Raw genomic sequence first — 25,317 nt, forward strand, 5'->3', positions numbered from 1 at the left:
GAGGGAGGAGGGAGAAGGGTTGCGGCATGGCCATCGCCCAGGTAGTGCCTTTTCATTTTCCCTCTCTTTCTCTCTGGTGAGTGTACATGCCCTTCAGCAGGTTTTATAAACAATGAAACAATTTTTTTTTATTGCAAAATAAAGCCTTCTTTGTAAAGTATGTATGTGTATGCCAAGTAATAACATGGAAGAAAACTACAGATTTCATGGTCTTAAGAGATGACAGGAGGGGGATCAGCAGATGGCGTAATGGTTACATCACTGGATTCCCATGTAGTCGACTGTTGTTCGAGTCCTGGACCCAGCGGCTTAAAACTCATGCCAGGCCCATGTGCATGTATGCCGAAGATCACGAGAAGTGAATGGAGAAAGGACTGTAGCCTGACCATCCCCCGACGGGTGATTTCTCACTTTCTGTCTCCCTGGCAAGCACACACATTCTATAGCAAAAAACTCTCTTAAAAAAAAGAGGTGGCAGGAGGGCCAACAGGTGACGTGGTGGTTAAAGCGTTGGGACTAACACATGGCCAACCGCAGTTTGAGTCCTGGACGTAGCAGTTTACTTTCTCACTTGTCCTCTCTCTGTGTCTGTCTGCGTGTGTCTCTCTGGTTTAATTAATTAATTAAAGTTAAATAAATAGATCTTTTGTAAAAAAGAGATGGCAGAATTATAAAAAGCAGGTGAGATTTGATAAATTATGTACATGGTGGCCTGTCTGCATGCTAATGGAAGGAGATTAAAAGCTCAAGGGTCTCTGTTGTAGATAAGGTTTTAAATCATTCATGAGATGCCATAATTAAGATCTTTGGTCAGGGCTGGCAGGTGGCATGGTGGTTAAGGGTGCTAGACTCCCACATGGCCGACCTCAGTTTGAGTTCCAGACTCTTGGCAGCTTGTTTTCTTACTTTGTCTCTCTCTTTCTCACTTTCTCTCTCATACTCTTTCCCTCTCTGGTCAAATTAAAATAAATAGAATTAAATAAAATAATTCTTTTAAAAACAAAACTTTGGTCACCCTCAGGTGTATAGGAAAAAATTTTTAAACATCTGCGTCTCTTTCAAAAATAATAGAAGAATAGGGCGTGGTGGCGCCCACCCTATGGCAAAAATAATAGAAGAATTAAATCAAGTGGAGAGAGATGTTAGCATTTCAACTTGGGGAAGGAATGTTCTCTAAGAATGTACCTGCCTTACAATCATAAATAATTTCTTTACAGAAACCTTTTGTCATGGGGTCTACTTTATAACTCAACTGTTGCTTGATCCAGGAAACTAGCTCTAGAAATGCCAAATGGTTAACACTTTTTTTTTAATGTGAATTCAAGTACCATTTTAATACCTGGGTTTAATGTTTATAGCGTCTCATGGGACATTTTCTCTTAATTTATTTTTTTCTCCTGGTTTCACCTTTATTTCAGCTTTCACCAACGATCACCAATGGTTTACACAACATCGCACGAAGCATCGAGACGCGCAACTACTCAGAAGGATTAACCATCCACACCCACATCGTGAGCACCAGCAACTTCAGCGAGACCTCAGCTTTCATGCCTGTTCTCAAAGTTGTTCTCACCCAGGCCAATAAACTGGGTGTCTAAAACAACAGCTTCACTCTCAGCCAATGTTGCCATTTTTCCAAAGAAACATGTTTTAAAAAATGGTAAGACCTGGACCAATCCTCATCTGCATGTTTCCATGTCCATCCAGTCGGAGCTTCCACTCTCTGCAGAGGTAGTCACCTTCACTGCTCAGAACCCCGGTGCTTTCTTTTGTTTTAGTCTTTTGTTGCCCATATGATTTTCTTGTTCTGCAAATAGAGTATTTCCTGAATTATACAAAATATGGTTTCCTGAGGTATTCAGTAAGATACTGGTTTTAAAACTTCAGTGTACTTTTTAGAAAAGGAGCATCTGGTTATGCATAAAGCAGAGCGAAAGCTAAATTTCTTTATGTCCTCTCTACTTCTTTTATGTCAATCACATTAAAGTATGTAATCTCATCTTATGTGTATATTGTCTTTTTTTTTCAAAAAATAGCCGTTCACAATTTTTTAACAGATTTTTTATGTAGGGCACATGCACTTGCCAGACAGAGAGACAAAAAGTGAGAAATCACTCCCCAGGGGTATGGCCACACTGCAGTCCCTTCTCCATTCTCTTGGGATTTGGGGCTCACATGCACATGCCCAGCATGAGTTTTAAGCTTCTGGGTCTGGGACCTAAACCACAGTTGACGTGGGAGTCCAGTGGCATAACCATTATGCCGTCTGCTGATGCCACAATTTAGTTTAATTCCTATACATGTACTTGCTAGAGAGAAAAAGAGAGGAGGAAAGTGAGAAAGCACCGCCCCCGAGGGAGATGGCCACACAATTCCTTCTCCATTTCCTCTAAGAACTTTGGACACTCACACACAGCACCCAGCATGTTTTTCAAGCTTCTGGGACCGGGATTTGAACCATGCAGTCAGTCATATGCGATTCAGCCACCTTGTACCCCAGGTGGCCCTAATTCCAATTTTTTGGTGTTAGAGTTAATTCTGGTCCTGAACAGATTACGTCTAAAAGCTGCCATGTAAATTTTAACAAATATTAATGAAAAATGAGATCAACTAGCTTTAATTATAGAAAAGACTGAGCATATTCATTCTATGAAACACTGAGTTTTTTTCCCGTTAAATGTTTTTGATGTTCTGTTTGAGTCTTAAGATTGAATTGTCTTGGGACAAGCAGTTGGCATAATAGCTGTGTCGCTGGACTCCCATGTAGTCGACCACAGTTCGAGTCCCGGACCTGGCGGCTTAAATTCACGCTGGGCGTGTGCGTGTGCGAGCGTGCCCAAGATCCCAAGAGGAGAATGGAGGAGAAGGGATTGCGGTGTAGCCATCCCCCCTGATTTCTCGCTTTCTGTTTCTGTCTCTTCAGCAAGTGCATGTGCCCTGTAGCAAAAAGAAAAAGATTGAATTGTCTCTATTTTATAGTTAAAAATTTGTTGGGTGCCAGCAAGTGGCCTTGGTGGTTAAGGCTCTAGACTCCCACATGGCTGACCGCAGCTTGGTTTTTAGACCAGGTGGCTTGCTTTCTCACTTTCCCCTTCTCTTTGTCTCTCTCTCATAAGTGCTTATGCCGTTTGACAAATTAAAATTGATAGTAATAATACGTAAAATAATTATTTTTAAATGCTTGTTTACTCATTAAACAGTTCCTATAACTTTGAAATTTAAAGTCATAAAGAAAATTTTAATTTCATTCAGCCTCCTAAAAGGCAAGCATTTTTCAGTTTTTCTGTCAAATGATTTTATAGTCTGTTTTTTAAGCACAGTGTGGTAAACAAAGATAATTGTCCCCATAGAATTTGTAGTGTTAGGGTCCTGAGATCGATCTAACCATTGGCGATACAGAAAAGACAAAAACAATGCAATTACATAAGAGGCTTTTATTTTCCAGCTAGCTGGGGTCTGAGTTTCTGCCCAACGCAGCGGGTTTTCAGCAAGGACCTCAAACCTAGGAAAAAGGGATCTTTTATAGCTCAGGATTGCAATACAGGATATACAGTCAGTAATTTTCCATAGTATGCAGCACACAAGGGAGGAGGTATGTGAAGTGAGGGTCCAGCTGTCACCACCTGCTAAAGTCTAGATAAGGACTCTCAGTTAAGGTTAGGTTGACCTTGTCCTGGCGCTGCTAGGCCCACCCGTACTCTGTTTATCTATGAGTTCCCAGACTCCTCAGGCTCCGTCCTTGAAGGCCTAACATGGCGGTAATTATGCTAACTCGCCCTCACATTCCCCCTTTGAGTTGTACATAATGAGGAATCACGCTCATTGCTATTGCCAAGCGATTTACAGAAGCAGAGAAGCATCTGTTAAAAATGTACAGAATAGTACTTTTGTTACTGGTACGTTGGGCACAACTTTGTGTCAGAACCATAGCTTGCACAATGCTGAGATGGTCTCTTATAAATTGTACCAGTCTATGATGCATGGGCCAAAGGTGAGTTGAAGTAAGATAAGTAGGGGGCCTAACGGGGTGGAGATGAGGGTTGTCATCCAAGGGGATTTGTTAAAACAAACTTCAAACCAGCTTTCGTTAGCCTCTCACTCTCTTTGTTAGACCTTCTCTGACTTTAGACAGAGTCTCGGACTACTCCAGAGTGGTCAGCATAAAAACATCATTTTTTACCTAGAGCTACACAGAGGCCTCCCTGTTGTAGGAAAAGGAGGTCTAATCCCCTTCTATTCTGTAGTTCAACTTCAGAGAGAGAGGTCAGAGATTTTTCTAAACGGCTAATAACAGCCTCAATTCTTGCTAGGTCTTCCTCAGTTGTTAGTTGGAAAGACTGAAGCCCTGCATCTTGGGTGGTAAGGGAGGCTAAGCCCGTTCCTGCCCCTGCTAATCCCCAGCTAAACAAGGTGGCTGTAGTCAAAGTGGTAAAGGGCTCTCTCTTGGTGCAAAGTGGCTCAAACGAATTCCAATGTAGGAACATGACCTCCTCAGGGTGATATATGATTCGTGGAAGAACTAAAATTAAGACACTATGTTCCTGGGCCGCATCAAAGACTAAGAGGGAAAGACATGGGGTAAGCCCAGTTTTTGAACAAATCCACCAACCGCCTATGGGGGCAGTACCCATTTATTATTTGCATCTGAGGAGAAATTGCTGAGAATAGTTGTACATAGATGTTTTTCACAAGAAGGGACAGTTCCCAGGCAAAGTCCTCGGCTGCTTACTTGCTGTATAGTTAGGCCCACTTTACGGTCTGTCCACTGGCAAGTGGGAGGAGTGTCAGATACAAAAAGATTATAGGAGGCATCAAGCCCTACACCTTCATAGAAAGGAGGACGGACATAACATAGCCAGCATGGGAAGGTAATACTGGGGCTAGACTGATTGAGGGCCAGAAGGGCAGCTTGAACATGGATAAGGAGAGGGCTAAGTATCGAGGTCGGGGATCCTGTGGTAGGGAATAGGCATGGGAGGGTGCGTTAGGGATTGTCAAGGAGGTGACCGGGTCACCATTCGCTTTGGTTGGATTATTGGCCTTAAGGGTGGGGTACGTGTAGAACTTTATTTGGGCCTACGGGCTGTGCCAGGGGTTCTATAGACAGTCTAATTGTCAGGAGGCCGCCTGGATATGGCCCCATCCAGATAGCACCGCCTGAATAATATTGGAATCCCCAAGTAAAGCCAGGATTTTGCCATTTCAGTAACGACTGGCTTTTGCCGTTATTTGTAAAGCAGGTTTTAATTGAGGGAACTCTATTTCCTAAGTCTCGGAAAGAGAACTGTACAAGGTCAGAGTTGCGGCCTGTGTGCCACTTACGGGAACCGTCATTGGAGGTGACGCAAGACCAGGCTTTACAGTAGAAGCTTTCGGCTCCCCCACAAGTACGGTAATTGGCCCTCTGGTTACCTGGACAGGCCCAGAACCCTTTGATCTGGTCTTCAAATGTCAATGCCCTTTTCATTAAGATATGATATGAAGGCTTTTTAGTACGAGTTTTTTCAAAAAGGTCTCTTAAGTCAAAATAAAGGTCCGGCCACCAGGTACCCAGTGGGCCGGTGCGAGAGGTGTAATTTAAAACGTTACCAGTCTCTCCATCCGTGAGCACCCATGTCTGTTTGCAGGGCTGGAGTAGACTCGTTGCGGTGCTCCAATTAATGAACAGAATTAAGGCTAGCATCTCCACTGTTGTTCTGTTGAGAAGGGAACACGGGCTGGTCCGAAGATCTGGATAACTGGAGTTTCAGGGGATTGTGCAGGTGTTGACGCTCAGTCCACTCCTTTTCAGCTTGCACGTATTTAGGCGATGAGATCAGACGCACGTGTGAATGGTGAATCCACGGCCCAATTCTGTCGACCTTTAAAGCAGTGGGAGTAACCCAAAGAGTCATATAAGGTCCTTTCCACCTTAGTTCCAAGGTGCGTGTTCTGTGTCTTTTTACCCATACCCAGTCTCCCGGGACTATACCATGTTCCAGGTGTGTGGAGTCCTTAGCTTCTTGGAGTGCTTAGACTAAAGGCCAGAGTGTTTCTTGTGCCTGCTGAAGGGCTTTAAGGCTAGGTCTATAATCTGCAGTCCCTTCAGGTGTCAACGTTGGAAGGGTATGAGTGCATATAGGGGGTGGTGCCCCGTAAGGATTTCAAATGGGGTCACTCCATGGACATAACGAGAGTTACGAACCCGGAACAAGGCAAAAGGCAGGAGGGTCACCCGGTCTCTGCGAGTGTCAAGGGCTAATTTAGACAAAGTCTCCTTCAGAGTTCAATTCATTCTTTCTACTTGCCCAGAACTCTGAGGGTTATATTCACAATGTAATTTCCAATCAGTTCCCACAGCCTGGGCTAGTCCCTGTAGGGCTCTACTAATGAAAGCCGGGCCATTATGCGAGCTGAGTGTCTCAGGAACTCCATACTGGGGTATAATTTCCTCTAGTAGGGTTTTCTACCAGGGCCTGCCACATTATAATATACGGATACTGATCTGGGTGACCTGAAGGCCGGGCTGGTTGATAATATCTCAGACTCGCTTGATGACTTTTAGCGAAAAGGTCCCCTGTGGCAGCGAGCCCACATCAAAGGTTGGCCATTCTGAAGAACAAAAGGTATCAAACTTACTTTTCCTTAACCTTAAGCCCGTAATTGTGGGCTTTCTCCCGGATTTATGAGAAATGATCTAAGATTAAACTCTTAGGAGTTACTTGGGTTTGGCCCATGACAAGAAAAAGGAGACACAGAGACCACAACAGAAAAAGACACAGAATCACAATCACTCCAGCGAACCAACAAATATGCACAGGTGATGACCACACGCACCGGCTGGTCAATTCCACCACACGCACAGGACTCACACCAGCCTGTATGGGATCCTTACCAAATGCCAGACCAAACGGTGTCCAATGCAGATGCTCGTTGAGCTCCTGGTTATCGGAGACGTCTCCCTCAACTTCAAGTGGAGCCTCCAGGGTGGCTAAGCTGGTTCCTCCACGGAGAATTCTCTGCCAGAACCAGGTAAGTTCAGGAACAGGCTCTAAGGCCCCCTCCAAGTCCCAAACGGAGGCAGCCAACTCTCCTTTCCAGAGCAAGACAAGTCTGAGAACAGGCTCTAAGGCCCCCTGCAAGCCCCAGACGGAGGTGATCAATCCTCCTTTCGTGACAAAGTGCCAAGCCTTCTCTGTTGTGTCTAATCTGGCTGTCACCAAGTTGATCTATCCCAGACAATCCCCCAAATGTTAGGGTCCTGAGATCGGTCTAACCATTGGTGATGCAGAAAAGATGACAACAATGCAATTGCATAAGAGGCTTTTATTTTCCAGCTGGCTGGGGTCTGAGTTTCTGCCCGACACAGCGGGTTTTCAGCAAGGACCCCGAACCTAGGAAAAAGGGATCTTTTATAGCTCAGGATTGCAATACAGGATATACAGTCAGTAATTTTCCATAGTATGCAGCACACAAGGGAGGGGGGATGTGAAGTGAGGGTCCAGCTGTCGCCACCTGCTAAAGTCTAGATAAGGACTCTCAGTTAAGGTTAGGTTGACCTTGTCCTGGCACCGCTAGGCCCACCCGTACTCAGTTTGTTTATCTATGAGTTCCCAGACTCCTCAGGCTCCGTCCTTGAAGGCCTAACATGGCGGGCTCCGTCCTTGAAGCCCTAACATGGCGGGCTCCGTCCTTGAAGGCCTAACTTGATGGTGATTATGCTAACTCGGCCTAACAGTAGGAGGATAAAAGCTCCAAATGATTTTCATTGTTTACGCACAATTGTCTGAGAAGGTTGGTGAACTAGGAAGCACAGTCCAGTCCCTACTCTGCAAGTAGATCTGCTATTTCAGGGAGTGAGAGTGGTTCAAGCTTTTCTGCAGCCAAGTGAACTAATGTGCAAGTTCCTTTCAATTCCCTTTACTAGGATTTCCTACATGACAAACAACTCCCTCTCCATTTTAAAGCTCAGAATCGTTTTTTGTAACTTAAAAAAAAAACAAAGTCCTCCAATAGCACATACGCATATAGGAGTCTCCGGAGAGGATGGAGTGCAGCGTCTAGTGAGCCGTCACTGTGCTCATCAGTCCCCAGTGAGTTTGGTACTCAGTCAGTTCCAGCGACAACTTGGCCTGGATCTGACACGCCACTGTCGTGTTAGTTCAGGTCTCAGCCTCCATAGTGGGCTGGCTTCTAAAGTTTTTCATTTGTTTTAATCTCCTCTCTCTCGCTCTCTTTTTTTTCCCCCCCATTTTAGGGCACACGTACTCACCACAGAGAAGAAAGTGAAAAACACCCCTCATGAGGGATGCTCATGCCACAATCTCTTCTTTTCCATTTCTCCCTCCTTTTAGGATTTTAGGCGCACACACACACACACGCACACACAGGGTTTTAGGCGCACGCACACACATATACACACGTGCACGGTGTTTTTTAATTTTTATTTATTTTTTTAAATTAATTTGTTTTAATTTGACCAGAGAGAGAGAGAGAGAGAGGGAGGGAGGGAGGGAAAGTGAGAAAACAAGCCACCAGGTCCAGGACTTGAACCACAGTTGGCCCTGTGGGAGTGTCCAGAGCCTTAACCAGCAAGCCACTCCTGGCCCTCCTTGCTCTTTTAGTTAGGGTTTATGAGTACAGTGGCATCATTTATCGAAAACCTAGGTCCCCAAAGATATGAAGTGAGATTAGGAAGCAGCCCTGGCCAGCCTCAAAGACGTGTTTAAGAGGACGAGCATAAGGGCCTTGCTGCTGGTGTCTGGGCGGCAGGGATCTCTCCTTTTTCAGTACAACATGGTGATGTGTTTTTCCTCCTCACTGTGGAGCCATTTCTCAACCTGGTTGTAACCTTGGAGAACTCTCGTGTAAATGAATGGAGGTCAGATGAGCTGAACCCAGAGCTGGTTTTATCTATGAAGTATGAAGATAATAGATTACAGAAATAAAGTAGTTCAGTTTTAGAATAAAAAGACACCTTCTTTTTTTGTTTTTAAGAGGTCTTTTTGCTTTAGGGCACTTGTGCTCCAGGGATGAGAAAGGCCAACAATCTTGGCCATGTGCGCACCCATGCCTGGTGTGAGTTTCAAGCCACCAGGTCTGGGACTCGAACCATGCTTGGCCATGTGAGAGTCCAGCAATGTAACCACTATGCCACCCATTGGCCCCAAAAAGACAACTTTCAAGAAGTTATTTAAAAGAGAAGGCTAGCCTAGAGGCTGGCAGTGAAGGCCGCTGGTGCCCTCATGGCTGACAGCAGTTTGGTTCCTGGATCAGGTGACTTGAAACCTCGCTGGTGTATATGTATGCGCCCAAAATCCCAAAAAGAGGTAGAAGTGGAAGAGAAGGAATTGCAGTGTCCATGCCCCACGGGGAGTGCTTTCTTACCTTTTGTTCTCTTGTTCTGTCTCTCCATTGAGCACACACACCCTCTGGCAAAGTAAAGGAGAATTACAGCTGGATTTTCTAATAGTCACTTCGAATCTTTTCGACTGGGACATCACAGAACAGGCCTGCACACATTCGGGAACTTTATAAAGGTCTACACCATACAACTGAGTTTGAGAAAGGTAGCTGTGGTTTGTCAGAATGGCGTATGTGGCCATCAGTCAGTCAGCATGCTGGTCTGTTCCATTTGCTCCTTCTGCTTAATTCTTTTTTAAATTTAAATTTAAAACAAGGGGAGGGTTATGGAAGAATCTGGTGGATGGGCCCAGGTATTGGCCAGGAGCTGGATCAGGATCCCTGGAGGTAGTGATTTTTATACTGTACCTGGTCCTCTCCTCACCCACTTATTTAAAAGAATTTTATTTAATTTTATATGTATGTGTGTGTGTGTGTGTGTGTGTGTGTGTGTATGTCTGTGGTGTGTGTGTATGTATGTATATATATATATATGTGTGTGTACGTATATCTATATATATATATATATATAGAGAGAGAGAGAGAGAGAGAGAATGTATATTTGACCAGAGAGGGACAGAGAGAGTGAGGCGGGGGTCTGGGAGTGAGAAAGCAAGTTGCCAGGTCTGGGACTCAAACTGCAGTGGAAATCCAGTGCCCTTAACCACCACACCATCTGCCAGCCCCCTCCTCCCTTCTTTATCCCACCTTTTGGGGTGGATGCAATAATATACCCTTTGGGAGAATTGCCTAAGGCTAATGGGATATACATTGGGTCCTGGAAAAAGTCATGCCTTGTTTTTCTGTTTTTTTTTTCTTATGCAGAAATGCATCATGACTTCTGACAGCCCGAGCTTGCCATGTGCAGTGGGATATATAGCTGAGGGAGATAGTTGTTCCTTTGGATAGGGGCAGGAAAAAATTGGAACAACTGTTCTACATCTGACAGTTTAGAGTCTAATGAGCTTGTGTATTCCTTTGGATTCAAAAAATTCCCACGTATCCTGGAGGACAGGAAGATGCAGCAGGATCTCTGGTGACCAGGTGTACCCAAATTATTTAAAGCAGCATAAAAGATACAGAGCAGATAAAAGATAGAGCGACGCAAAAGGGACCAGCAGTTAGTGTAATGGCTATGTTGCTGGACTCCCACGTAGTCGACCGTGGTTCACATCCCGGACCCGGTGGCTTAAACTCACACCGGGCACGTGTGCGTGCGTGCCCAAGATCCTGAGAGGAGAATGGCGGAAAAGGGATTGCAGCGTGGACATCCCCCCAGGGGGCGATTTCTCAATTTCTGTCTCTCTGTCTCTCTCTGTCTGGCAAGTTGCCAGTCTGGGATTCAAACCATGATTAGCCATATGGGAGTCCAGTGCCTTAACCATCACGCCATCTACTGGCCCTACTTATTATCTTTTCTATACCTCTGATGACTATTTCATTTCCTGGCTCTGGAGAGTGGCATCTGTTACTAATGATTCTTTTTGCTTCAGTAAATTTAAAGTGTTTTATGAAGTTCAATAGCTTTCATGTACAAATAGATGTGTTTCCAGAATGGCAATGAAAATTAATCACTAGGGAGCCTATCAGAAGAACTAAATGGATTCAAATTTCATTAGAAGAGGAAAGTTCCAGGCCTTTTCTTTTATATGCTTTTTTTTTTTTTTTTTTGAGAGGTTTTTGCCATAGGGCGCGTGCGCTCACCAGGCAGACAGAGACAGAGAGACAGAAGGCAAGAAATAACTCCCAGGGGGTTAGCCATGCTGCAATCCCTTCTCCTCCATTCTCCTCTTGGGATCTTGGGCACGCATGCACACACGCCCTGCGTGAGTTTTAAGCCACTGGGTCCGAGACACGAATTGTGGTTGACTACATGGGAATCCAGCAACATAGCCATTATGCTAACTGGTGGTCCCAGATCTTTTCTTATGAATAGTAAGAGGTTAGTGGATATATAAGGGAACCATCAGTGGTCTTTTTCTTTGGGAGAAATTTTAGCTATAAGGTGTGTGCACTCGCCAGAAAGACAGAGACAGAGAGATAAAAAGTGAGAAATCACCCCCTGGGGGGATGGCCACGCTGCAATCCCTTCCCTTCCATTCTCCTCTCGGGATCTTGGGCACGCACGCACATTTGCCGGGTCCGGGACTCAACGTAGCCATTAGGCTATCTGCTGGTCCCCCCACCCTGTTTTGTTTTGTTGTTGTTGTTGTTTTGTTTTGTTTTTTTAATACCAAAGGATATGTGCATACCCATGAGAGAGAGAGAGGGCAACCCCACCCCACTCCTAACAGGGCCTGGCCACTCTGCTATCATTTTCCTTCCAGTTCTTCATCCTGTCAGTATCCTGGCACATACACACTAGCCTGATGTGTTTTCCAGAGCTGGGATTTGAACTCTGGTTGGGCATGTGGGATCCGATTTCCTCTCTGCAGCAGTAAACCACTGCAGTCTGGGTCTGGCCCACCAGAAGTGGTCTTAAGGGTGAGTAGGAAGTATGATTTAATTCCTGACAAAAATTTGTTTTCTGCTTTTGTTCAATTAAGTAACTACCGATTCTAGAAGGACTGGACTATGAGCTACACTGGGATATAAAAGCACATTTCAGTAGTAAGGAAGACAACCGTTGCCTAAAGTTAACCTAAAAACAGTTTCCCTTCCCTCTGGATACATTTCCAAATAACGGATGACCTTTCTGAGGGCTTATTTTCCTTCAGGGTTTTTGAGGAGGGAACAAATCAGTTAAAAGGTCTAAATCCACAAGTCAGAATGTGGAAGACACCACTTGGCTGGCTGGGACTGGTACAAGCAGCAGGGTCTTTGCCTAGCTTAGCTCTCAGGTAGGTATGAGGTCTCTCACTCTCCTAGCCTGGGGACTGTTCCTTAAGTCTCATCACCGAGTGAGCGCAGCGGGTGAGTAAGCAGTGGAATCTGGATTCAAACCCAGATCTTAGCGTCATGAGCCCATCTGTTAGCCACAAAACCGTATTTTCTCCCAAAGTACGGATATGAATTTTGGTTTCTGATTTTGCCTCCTCCTTGTTAGCCCTGCCCTCTAAAAGTGCAGAGACCCGACCCTTCCCACAAGAGAAGGCTGTGCTGGTTATCGTGGGTGACATTCTCTGAGCCTCGCTGTTGGTCTCACCTCAGACAGGTTCTTTTTACATTGGAGGGAAGCCCCAAACTGGCATTTTTACTACTTATTGTATGTGAAGGGTCTTCAAAACGTTACGGAAATGGTATATTATGAGAAAATTATGCATGGATTTCAAACTGGATTTCCAAAATAAACTCGTACTTTATTCCCACTCTTCCACAAACTTTGAATTCCTCTTGTACAAAGGGAAGACACGCCCTCACCAGATCCATGTACTGCTCACAACGACAGCTCCGCCTGCTCTCGTGCCCACTGCCTGAGTTCTGTGCCCAGGAAGGCGGGGTACAGAGCTGGCTGGTTCAGATGGTGTGCCCACAGAGGTCTTAATCCCACCAGGACCACGTGGGGCGGTTCCCTAAAGGAAAGGGTGCAGTTGAGAAGAGGGAAGGAAGCAGGCCAGAATAGCCGAACGCCTCCTGTAGTAGAGTCCTGTAAGAAACTGTTACAGACACAGGGGTCCGGCCTTGGGTGGCAACAGCAAAACGCTTCTAGGGAACACACTCTCCCAGCCGCTAGAAGTTGTGTCTTCAGGCCAGCCGGTGGCATGGTTGTTGAGGCAGCTGGAGCCCACACGTGCGTGGTTCAGGTCTTGGACCCAGCAGCTTGAAAAACATGCTGAGTACATATGCATGTGTGCCCAAAGACCCCAAAAGATAATTGGAGGAGAAGGGATTACAACATGACCGCTCCCCATGAGGGGTGTTTCCATGCTTTCTCTCTCTTTCTCTTCCTCTCTGTCTCTTCAGGGAGCTCATAAACCTGGCAAAATTTTTAAAAAAGGGTCTTCATGAGGGACAGTATATTAGAACACTCATGGAAGTCAAGGAGCTGGCTCCAGTGTCTTCTCTTACTGTCAGTTTGTGCCTCCATACTCCGTCTGTAAAATGGAGAGCAGATGAGCACTAACTTTTTCCCTTAGGGCGAGTATGCTCACCAGGGAGAGAGGGAGAGAGAGACAGAGACAGAAGGAACATGAGAAATTCTTCCCCCCCACACACCACAATCTCTTCTCCATTTTCCTCCCAGGATCTTGGGCACACACACACACACACACACATGCACCCAGCATGAGTTTCAAGTCACCAGGTCTGGGACTCGAACTGTGGTTGGCCATGTGGGAACCCAGCGATGTAACTGCTAAGCCATCTGCTGGCCCCTATGATCTCTAATTTTCCTTCCAACTCTGGAAGTCTGTGAGCCATCTTCTTTTCCCATAGTGGTTTTTTCCTTCCTTCCTGCCTTCCTTCCTTCCTTTTCTTTCTTCCCTTTCTTTCTTTCTTTCTCTTTCTTTCTTTCTTTCTCTTTCTTTCTTTCTTTCTCTTTCTTTCTTTCTTTCTCTTTCTTTCTTTCTTTCTCTTTCTTTCTTTCTTTCTCTTTCTTTCTTTCTTTCTCTTTCTTTCTTTCTTTCTCTTTCTTTCTTTCTTTCTCTTTCTTTCTTTCTTTCTCTTTCTTTCTTTCTTTCTCTTTCTTTCTTTCTTTCTCTTTCTTTCTTTCTTTCCTTCTTTCTTTCTTTTTCTTTCCTCTCTCTCTCTCTCTCTTTCTTTCTTTCTTTTTAAACATTTATTTATCTGGCACCAGCAATTGGCGTAATGGCTATGTCACTGGACTCCCATGTAGTCGACCGCAGTTCAAGTCCCAGACCTGGTGGCTTAAACTCACACCCAGAGCATGTGCGTGCATGCCCAAGATCCTGAGAGGAGAATGGAGGAGAAGGGATTGTGACGTGGCCATTCCCCCTGGGGCCTCCCCCGGGGGAGTGATTTCTCCCTTTCTGTCTCTCTGTCTTCCTGGTGAGTGCATACGCCCTATAGTAAAAACCTCTCCAAAAACAGAACAAAACAAAACAAAACAAAACACAAAGAAACCATTTATTTATCTATTATTGTTTGCGATTTTCAAGCCATCGAGTAGGGGACTTGCACCAGTGTTGACCATGTGGGAATCCAGCCCCTTAACCACCATGCCACCTGCTAGCCCTTGTCTATGTATTGTACCTACATGTCTTTAGAAGGAATCAAAAACAGGGACCAACAGTTAGTGTAATGATTATGCCGCTGGACTCCCATATTTATTTATCTATTATTGTTTGCGATTTTCAAGCCATCGAGTAGGGGACTTGCACCAGTGTTGACCATGTGGGAATCCAGCCCCTTAACCACCATGCCACCTGCTAGCCCTTGTCTATGTATTGTACCTACATGTCTTTAGAAGGAATCAAAAACAGGGACCAACAGTTAGTGTAATGATTATGCCGCTGGACTCCCATGTAGTCAACCACGGTTCAAGTCCTGGACCTGGTGGCTTAAACTCACGCCGGGCATGTGTGCGCGTGCGTGCCCAAGGAAATGGAGGAGAAGGGATTGCAGTGTTGCCTTCCCCCTTGGGGGGGGTGGTCTCTCACTGTCTCTCTCTCTCTGCCTCTCTCTGTCTTTCTGGTAAGCGCATGCTCCCTATAGCAAAAACCTCTCCAAAGAAAAGGACCCCAAACCAAACTTTGGTAAACACTGAAGCTTTGAAGAAAGATAAGGGCAACAGCCCAGGACTATTTATATTCGGATATTTCTTTTCTTCCGGTAGAGTTACTTTGATTTCCGATCTGGAGGAAAATCAATGTAGCAGGTTCTTTGGTTGGAAATGCGTGGGCAGGCATAAAAGAGAAAGTGTGTAATGTGAGGATTTGGGACGAGTGTATTTGCTTGGCCTCAAGGTCCCTAAATTGCGAGTGCTCCTCAGCGATGTTCCAAGAAACGAACCTTTCTGCACACCTGTTCCTCCTGCCAGGAGCAGGCGACGTTGGAGTGATGGCATAGGATACAATGAACTAGTTTTTCCTCTGGTGCTGCGAATCTAGGTCACCCTTTTGACATTCCTGAACTCTATTTACAAATTCCCCCTCCCCACAGAGAACAACAGGAGCCTTTGCCTTTTAAGTGCAGCCTGTGGTAATTGACACAGCAGGAAGAGAAAGAGGTCATTGAAACAGAAACAATAACAGCAGCTACGGATAAATAAGTACAACTTCTCCAGTTTATCTGCCCTTGGATTCCAAAATAACTATCCTAAAAGAAAAGGGAGGGTGTCTGGGCGGGGAGGAGAACTGGAGAGCTGGAAGAGATTGTGAGAGAAAACTTTATCAACACTGTCTTTCTTCTTCACAATAACGGATTGTTCATTTATATTCCGAGCTGGGACTTGGGAGCAAGGAGGAAAACAGAATGGGGAGGGGCTTGATTGGGTTTGTGGACATTGTTTCTAGCCAGATGTTGTCAAAGGTACCGGGATCACCCAATGTTAAGGAGACTGGGTTGTTTTTTAAATAATTTGCTATGGGGTGTGTGCACGTGCTGTAGAGAGGCAGAGAGAGAGAGAGAGAGGGAAAGTGAGAAAAGTGAGAAAGCACTCCCCAAGGGAGATGGCCACTCCTCATCCCTTCTCCATTCTCCTCTTGGGATTTTGGAAGCCACCAGGTCCAGGCCAGTCAGTCGTTGGCCGTTGGCCACGTAGGGTCCCGCAGTCTTAACCTTCACACCACCCGCTGGCCTGTCATGATTGAGCCTTAAAAAAAGGAGCTAAATGATTTCTCCATGGCAGCTTTTTTCAGTTTGTGATAGATACTTGCATTAATTGCTTACTGTCTGCCCCCTCTCGCTGGACTTTGAATTCCTTAAGCATAAAACCAGTATACTTGTCTTGGCTCTGAGAGGGGGCGTAATAATATGAGTGAGGCCCAGCCTCTGTGGTATAGTCGTACCATGTCGGGCCGGGCCGTGGAGCTGGTAGCCACACTTTGGCTTGGGTTTGAAGCCCTAGCTCGGGGAACCTGAAACTCCCAGGCACAAGCTGGAGGGCTACAGGAAGGGGATTGCAGCATGACGGGTTTTGTGGAGGCTCTCTCTCTCTCCTCTCTCTCTCTCTCTCTCATCCATGCCTGTGCTCTATCATGAAAAAAAAAAGAAATAAAAATATATATATGTGTGTGTGTGTGTGTGTGTGTGTGTGTGTATATATGATAAAAAAGGTTAGTTGATTCAAATTTAAGATTATTTGCAAAGATGCGAAGGGTAGCATGTTGCTGATAGAAGAGACAGGTTTACACTGGCTTTAATCCTTCACTGGGTTTTTCATTAACTGCTTATCTATTGTATGAGTCAGGAATTAAAGGCCTTTAGTCTGGCCATCTCCAGAGCTCCATCTCCTGCTGCTGAATTGCAACACTATATGGGTACCAGCAGTTGGCATAACGGCTGTGTGGCTGGACTCCCATGTAGTCGACCGGGGTTTGAGTCTGGACTCCGTGGCTTAAACTCACGCCAGGCGCATGTGCATACGTGCCCAAGGTCCCAAGAGAATGGAGGAGAAGGGATTGCGGTGTGGCCATGGCGGGGAGGGGGGTAGCGTGTATGTGATTTTTCTCTCTTTGTCTCTCTGTCTCTTTTGGTTTTTCTGGCGAGCGCACTCACCCTATAGCAAAAACTTCTCTGAAAATAAAAAGAGTAATAAATAAATTAATTTGGAACACTATTAAACAGAGTCATCAGGAAATGTGGGAAGGGTCTTAAGCAATACCAATGGGAGTTTTGTTAAAGGAAAACCCCTTACTCTCTTCTCCCAAGCAATAGAAGGATTCATTTTAGGGGACCAGATCTCCCCCTGTCCAATGAATAAATTCTTAATGAGAAAGTTTTCCAGCACTTGCAGTACAGAAAGGCAGATGCAACCTTCCTGTTTACCGGAGAAGACTGATTTTTTGATAAGCCATGGCGTTACTGTCTCAAAACCAATATTCCTACATTCTTATAGGCTAACTTCCCAACCTTATGATCCTCTGGAATCATTCTTTTTTCGAAGAATTATTCACCTGATTTTATTTCTCACTATTATTATTATTTTAATTTGACCAGAGAGAGACAGACAAGCAGAGAGAGAGAGAGAGGGAAAAGTGAGAAAGCAAGGCGCCAGGTCCAGGACTCAAACCACACTCATCCATGTGGGAGTACAACACCTCAGCCGCCTGCTGGGCCCAGTCAGTCTAATTAACAGGAATGATTTTCTCACTCTGGAGGCACAAAGGTGATTTTTACTTGAAGTTGTCCACAGTCCTCCAAGAGGCAACATTTCTCCCCCAGTTACAGGGGCTGGCTGACTCAGTCTTTGTGCCAAAGAGGTTGCCTTTGGGACCAGCCATGGAGCATAATGGTCATTGTTTCTCCTATTATCATTTCCTAGGACACAGAAATCTGCTGCTCAGTCTCTTCAAAACCTTGGTGTCTTGATTCCTCCACTGTCTGTGAGGTCTTAGCTTCCTTTGAGTCCCATTTCCTCTGTCCCCAGCCTAAACGCCACACAAACTTTTTTCTCACCAGTCTACAGTTAAACATGACTAAATTACCTTCAGCCTAAACATTTTTTTTAAGACAGATTTTTGCAATAGGGCTCATGTGCTCGCCAGAGAAACAGAGAGAGACAGAGACAGAAAGTGAGAAATCACCTCTGGGGGGGACATGGCCACACCGCAATTCCTTCTGGTCCCCCTCAGGATTTCAGGCACACACACACAGTCGCCGGGCGTGAGTTTCAAGCCTCTGGATCCGATACTCAAACTGTGGTCAGCCATGTGGGAGCCCAGCAACATAACTATTCATCATCTGCTGGCCTTCCAGCCTAAAGTTTTTGCTAAACTTCAGACTTCCACAAGGGATCTCCAAAAAGTTTCTGAGAAATACGAATTATAAAAAGCTATGCATGGATTGCACACATTTTGCTCCAAAGTAAACTTGTACTTTAATTCCATCTTCCATGAACTTCTTGAAATCTCCTCTTATATTAAAACAGTTTCATTTTGATGTCTAATACAAATCTTTCTCTTTTTTTTAGGTTGCCAGAGGGCATATGTACTTGCCAGGAGAAGGGGGAGAGAGAGAGAGAGAGAACTAGAAATCTCCCTTTTGGGGAATGATCATGCCCCAATCTCTTTTCCATTTCTCCCTCCTTTCAGGATTTTGGGCATGCACACACATGCAACCAGCATATTTTACAGGCCACTGTGTCCAGGACTCAAACCATACAATAAGCCATGTGGAATCCCCCTCACATAAGCACCAGGGCACGGGCTGGCCTCTAGAGCTTCCTTTTCTTCTTTGATTTGCTTCTATATCTTCAGTCCCTATCTCCAAAAGTGATGATTATAAAGATTATGGTGGTAATGATGATGATAATGAATAGTTATGAATCCTTTAGTACATGCCAGGTACCGTTCTAATGATCAATTCATGGATATTGACTTTAGTTGCTGCATAAATGCTCTACTATAAGGTAGGTATTATCATCCTCACTTTATAAAAGAAGAAATAGGGTGGGACCAGTAGGGGATGTGGTGGTTAAGGGTGCTGGATTCCAACATGGCTGACTATGATTTGAGTTCTGGACTTGGCAGTTTGTTTTCACACTTTTCCTCTCTCTCTCTGTCTCTCTTTCACCCTGTCTCTCTCTGGTGAAATTGAAATAGATAAATATATAAAGTTAAATAAAAAATTAATTAAAAAAAAAGAGATAGGACCATTATGCGACGTGGTTGAGATGCGGGATTCCCACATGGTCAACCACAGTTCGAGTCCCAGAACCAGTGGCTTTCTCACTTTCTCTGTCTATCTCTGGTGCATATGTGTGCACTGTAGCAAAAATTTTTAAATAATAATACTGATAAATAAAAAAAAATTAAATGATTATTTAAAAGAAAAAGAAATGAACAGACTTGTATTTCAGTGAATGGCATTGTCTTTCACCTGACCATCCAATCTACAGACCCAAAAAAGAATCTGGATTTTTTTTTTCCTTCCTCCTTCTTTATGTTTAATTCAACATCAAATCTTGTTGATTCTCCCATTTGAGTTTCTCTGGCTTCATTCTCTCCTTTCTACTCACTTCTCTCCAGAATCTGCTTTCCCTTACTTCAGATCCTCCTCATGATTCAACAGACTTTTAAAAATAGTGTCTTGGCCTATCTTTGTGCCTTCAATCTTTCCCCTCCCCACCCCAACCCAATCATTCCCCACACCTCTTCTAGCGTAGCCTCCCTACAAGGCAGACTCCATCATAGCATAATCCTGCATGAAGCCCTTTAGTGGCTCTCCTCACAGCTCCTTCCGCAAGGCACTCAGTACACCTCCCTGCCGTCATGGGATGCCCACCGCCTGACATTGCATCTTCAACTCCCACATCGCCATTCTTTCACTTCAGACGTTTCGTACACCTGCCTGAATGCCAAGGGGAAAGCTTTGCTCACTCTATTTTTCATGTCATTTCTTCGTCTGATATCTTCAAAAGTGTGTAGTCACTACCCAACCTGTGGTTACTGAACACTTACTATGTGGTTAACCTCAATTGAGATGTGCTATGCTGGAAGTAGAGCCACTGGATGAAGACATGGTATGAAAAAAGTATAAAATATTTCAGGAATTTTATATTGATTATGCATTGAAAAGACAATACTTGTACATACTAGGTTGAATAAAATATATTATTAATATTTATTCTGTTTCTCTCTACTTTTTTAAAGAATTATTTTATTTAACTCTATTTATTTTAATTTGACTAGAGAGAGACAGAGTGAGAGAGAGAGAGATAGAGAGGGAAAGTCGCCAGGTCCAGGACTAAAACTGAGGTCGGCCATGTGGGAGTCCAGTGCCCTTAACCACCATGTCACCCCTTGACCCCTATTTCTACTGTTTTAATGTGGTTACTAGAAAATTTTAAACTATAGATGTGGTTTGAATTTGTAGCTCATATTATACTTCTGTTAGATACTACTCCTTTAAAATCCTTACTCAGTAAACTTAAACCAGGAGGCAAAAGACACACAATGAAAACTACAGAATGATGCTGAAAGAAATTAAAGAAGATACAAGTAAGTGGAGAGACATCTGGTATCCATGGAGCAAAAAACTTAATGTCATTAAGATGCCAATACTATCCAAAGTAATCTATAGAGTTACTGTAACTCCTAACAAAATCCCAATGCTTTGGGGCAGAACTAGAAAAATCCATCCTAAAATTCATATGGAGTTTCAGTGGATTCCAATCAATCTTAAACAAAGTTGGGGGTCTTAAACTTTCTGACTTCAAAAGTTATCATGACGCGGGACCAGCAGTTAGCGTAATGGCTATGTCGCTGGACTCCCACGTAGTCGACCGCGGTTCGCGTCCCAGACCCGGTGGCTTAAAACTCACGCCGGGCACGTGTGCGTGCGTGCCCATGATCCCGAGAGGAGAATGGAGGAGAAGGGATTGCGGCGTGACCATCTCCCCTGGGGGATGATTTCTCGCTTTCTGTCTCTATGTCTCTCTCTGTCTGTCTGGCGAGCGCACGCGCCCTATAGCGAAAATCTCTCTCAAAAAAAAAAAAAAAAAAAGTTATCATGACGCTATCATACTCAAAACAGTGTGGTACTGACATAAAGACAGATACAGACCAACAGATGGAATGGAGAGTCCAGGAAAAAAATCACATTTCTGATCAAAGAAATCGAGAAATCACTCCCTGGGGGGATGGCCACGCTGCAATCTCTTCTCCTCCAAGAACTTCACTGGGGAAAAGATAGTTTATTCAACAAATAGTGCTGGGGAAACTAAGTACCTACATGCAAAAGAATAATCTTTACCTCATACAATATATCAAAAAAAAAAAAATCAGAATAGATCGAAGACCTGGGGCCAGCCGGTGGAGTGGTGGGTAAGGTGCTGAACTCCCACATAGTTGATCACATTTGAGTTCTGGACCTGGTGGCTTGAAATTCATATTGGGCTCATGTGCATGCATGCCCAAAATCCCAGGAGGAGAATGGAGGAGAAGGGATTGCACCCTTGGCCACCCTTCCTCAGGAGTGACTTCTCACCTTCCTTCTCATTGTCTCTCTGATGAGTGCATGTGCCCTATGACAAACACAAACACAAACACAAACAAAAACAAAACAAAAGACCTAAACATAAGGGCTAAACTACAAAGCTCTTTAAAAAAAATGAGGAGATGCCTCAGGGCATTGAATATGGCAATAATTTCTTGGCTATGACACCAAAAGCACAGGCAACAAATGGAAAAATAGGGGTGAGTTCTCTCTCTCTCTCCAGCAAGAATGAAAGAGAAAGAGAGAAAGAAAGAAAGAAAGAAAGAAAGAAAGAAAGAAAGAAAGAAAGAAAGAAAGAAAGAAAGAAAAGGAAAGAATAAAGAAAGAGAAAGAAAAAAAGAAAGGAAGGGAGGGAGGGAGGGAGGAAGGGAGGAAGGAGTGAAGGAAGGAAGGAAGGAAGGAAGGAAGGAAGGAAGGAAGGAAGGAAGGGGGCCAGCAGATAACGTAATGGCTACTTCACTGGGCTCCCATGTCGTCAACCGCAGTTTGAGTCCTGGACCTGGCTGCTTAAACTCACGCTGGGTGCATGTGCATGCATACTCAGAATCCCGAGAAGAAAATGGAGAGTGGAGAATGGAGAAGGGGTAGCGGCCATCCCCCTGGGAAGTGATTTCTCGCTTTCTGTTTTTCTGTCTCTCTGACTTCTCTTTCTGGCAAGCGCGCATGCACCCTATAGCAAAGACCTCCCCCAAAAAAGATGAAGAAAGACAGAAGAAAGGAAGAAAAAGAAAGAAGGAAATGGATGACTTGATGAATACAGAGTTTTGGTTTTGCGAGAAAAAGTTCTGAAGATTTGATGCATAAAAAATATGAAAATACTTAGTGCTACTGAATGGTATACCTAAAAATGGTTAAGGTGGTTAATTTTGTGGTGGTTAAGATGGTTACAATATGGTGAATTTACCACAATTATATCTGTGTATATGTATGCAGATTTATATATTCTTTTTTTTTAAGAATTACTTTTTAACTTTATTTTTCACTTGACTGAAGAGGGACAGAGAGAGAGAGAGAAAGAGAGAGAGAAAAGCCACTAGGTCCGGTACTTGAACCACGGTCAGTCATATGGGAGTCCAGCACCCTTAACCACCACTCCACCTGCTGGCCCCTCTATATTTATATATTCTTTCTCAGATATCATTCTCCCTCCTCCCTGCCTCCAGTGTGAATTCACTACTCCTTCTTTTGTGCCTGCATGCCATCTTACACATACCAGTATTATAGTTCTCATCACATTTCTGTTAATTATTTGTTTGACAAGATAAGGGTTCCTGTCTTCTTTGCCCGCATCCTGAGACAAGAAGAATACATATACACTTCTAGGGTCCTGACCAAAGCTAAGAAAAGATACTAGGGTCTCTGGCAAGACAGAAAAGTAGAGACTTTGATGGTATAATATGCTATAGGGGACAGTTACTGTTAGCACGCATATATCTTATATTTTTTACATGTGGCATTCTGTGGCACGACTTGGAGTAACCCTTTTTCTTCAGCTATCCTTTTATAGGCAGAATCCGAAAACTCTTTTGAAATTTATTTTTTATTTTAGAGAGGTTTTTGGTATAGGATGCATGCACTCGATGGAGAGACAGAGAGACAGAAAGTGAGAAATCGCCCCCCGGGGGGATGGCCACACAGCAATCCCTTTTCCTCCATTCTCCTCTTGGGATCTTGGGAACACACGCCCAAGCACCCAGTGTATGAAGCCACCAGGTCTGGGATTCAAACTGCAGTTAACTACGTGAGTCCAGCAACCTAACCATTACGCCATCTACTGGTCCCCTGAAAAACCTTAAGAAAACATCTTCCCTTCCCCAACACACAAAACATTCACTTCTCTGCCTTGAGGACAACCAGCTGAAATGATCAGCCCTGCCAGTCTGACCCACTGGAGGGAAGAGAGGAAGATGTTCACTCAGGGAGATTCAGATAGAGCAGCTTGAATGACAGATACGGTACACAGGGAGGCAAGTAAAGACCTATCAGTATTTTGCTGCTTTTCCTGGACTCTGCATAGGTATGCTTGCTGTCTAACAAAAAGAACAGAGGGAGCATGAGAAGGAAAAGTGGTTCATTATAAAGTCCAGGTGAGCAGGCTGATGAAATCTGCCCCTTCCTGTTCTGTGTTCGTTGTCTCGCTGGTCACTGCACGCTGGTCCTCGGGCAAATTTACTTTCATCCTGCAATTTCAGTCCCATGACATTTCAGTCCCACGAGCATAGCTCAGTGGCCCGGATTCCATAAGCCATACAAATAACTTCATTTTTCAATTAGACCTGGTTCTGGGACCAGCAGTGGTGTAATGGTTGCGTCACTGGACTCCCACATGGTTGACTGCAGTTCGAGTCCTGGACCCAGGCACTGGAAATTCATGCCAGGTGCTTGTGCATATGTGCCCCAAACCCCAAGAGGCCAGTAGAGGAGAAAGGGCAGCAGCATGGTCATACCCCTCGGGAACTGATTTGTAGCTTTCTGTCTCTCCATCCCCCAAGGGCATGCACTCCATAGCAAAAATCTCACAAAATAATAATAATAAAATAAATAATGATAGGATCTGGTTCTATCTAGCTAATTCTACTGGCTTGTGTCCATTAGCAATTACTGATAGGTGCTCCAGCCCGTCATTTTCATGCAGTCAGTTCTTTGTAATTCTTCTTTCTTCTCCTGGAATCCCTGGAGAGGCTCTCTAACAACAGATAATCCAAAAATCAGCATTTTTTGGCCCACATAATGACATCCCTCCAAACTCACATTCATACGAGCTGCAAGCTGGAAGGAAGATTAGAGACTAGTTCTGTCTCCAGGAGATGGATACCTAGAGAGCAGAGTCACAACGCCCAAACCCTGGGGCTCAGAGCACCTGGCTTCCAGTCCTGAGCTCCTTTTTCTCATTTGGCTCACCTGTGGGTGCAGCACGCCTGCCTGCGTGGGGCGCACCCAGTCACCCCTCGTTGTATTTTCTATGCGAATGCGGCCCTCTTCGGGTGGCTCATAAATCAACAACCTTAAGAGGGAAAAATGTGCAGACACAAATTTTACACAACTTAACGTTCCTTGGAATGTTCTGGGTATTTTTTTCCCTAAAGCCGATTTCTCTATGGTGCTCATTTTGAGGTCTCGTTCCATCACGGAGAGCTACTGGGACAGTCTAGAACGCTGGTTAGCTGGAATTGACCCTGCACAGGGCTGTGCGGTGGTGGGCAGGGCGCTGTGGGCTGCTGGCCAGCCCTGAACCATCCGTGCGTCACTTCACAGGCGCTGACTGAGCACCTACTGTGTGCCTGGGTTGTCCACAGCGGTTACTTTGGAGCTGCGAGGCTGCCCTCCATCCCTGCACTGGCCCAAAGAGCCTTGCTCACCACGGCAGCCACCGAACTCTGACTCTCACCGTGGATCTGGCTTTAGCTAGGGTTGCAACTCGGGGCAAGTATTTAAAATTCTCCCATCTGGGTGGCCTTGACTTGAGAAGCGGGGCTAAAGGGGAACAGACACAGTGTTGCTTCTCTAAAGAGATCGTCTGGGAATGACACGTTTTGGAGCTGGAGAAACACACACCCTCACACCGACAGAAGTACTGTGAGTCGCTCTGCAGGGTCGCGGTCCTGGGAACCACCTACCACCATTCCCCGGCGGAGGCTGCCAACTCCTACCCCCCCGGCTCGCGATCCGGCCCTGGGGAGCGCGGGCAGCGGAGGCCAAGGGGGCGCCTTTCTCTTTAAGAGCCCCACGGGCAATCCTGATTGGCTGTAGCTATGCAGGTCTTTCTTCCCCGCTCGCTCCGAGCGCTCCCTCCCGCGCCGCGGTCTCGGCTCTTCCCAGCCGCGCGGCTCCCACCCCTCGGTGCCTTCTCCCGCCCCTCCCCCTCGCCTCCTCTTCCTC

The 25,317-nt window shown here is 45.0% G+C and overlaps 1 protein-coding gene and 1 long non-coding RNA gene across 27 annotated transcripts in view; one reads left to right on the forward strand and one right to left on the reverse strand.

Moving 5' to 3' along the window:
- Window positions 1-1,635, forward strand: part of SEC31A (SEC31 homolog A, COPII component) — a 98,446-nt gene extending 96,811 nt beyond the window's left edge. For all 26 annotated transcript variants that reach the window (XM_027773031.1, XM_027773029.1, XM_006151411.2 and 23 more), the window contains one exon: window positions 1,419-1,635. In XM_027773031.1, the coding sequence (XP_027628832.1) occupies window positions 1,419-1,598 (180 nt within the window). In that variant the 3' untranslated portion in view covers window positions 1,599-1,635. The remainder of the gene's footprint in view (window positions 1-1,418) is intronic.
- A 1,779-nt stretch (window positions 1,636-3,414) lies between these two features.
- On the reverse strand, window positions 3,415-7,392 carry LOC102471683 (uncharacterized). Its single transcript, XR_334995.3, has 2 exons — window positions 6,875-7,392; window positions 3,415-5,861 (listed from the first exon to the last, which is right to left on the reverse strand). It is a non-coding gene; the product is annotated as an uncharacterized LOC102471683 (long non-coding RNA).
- Between the last annotated feature and the right edge of the window lie 17,925 nt (window positions 7,393-25,317).

The sequence above is a fragment of the Tupaia chinensis genome, unplaced genomic scaffold (genome assembly GCF_000334495.1).
Source record: "Tupaia chinensis unplaced genomic scaffold, TupChi_1.0 Scaffold000318_1, whole genome shotgun sequence".
In the NCBI taxonomy this organism is placed as follows: domain Eukaryota; kingdom Metazoa; phylum Chordata; class Mammalia; order Scandentia; family Tupaiidae; genus Tupaia; species Tupaia belangeri.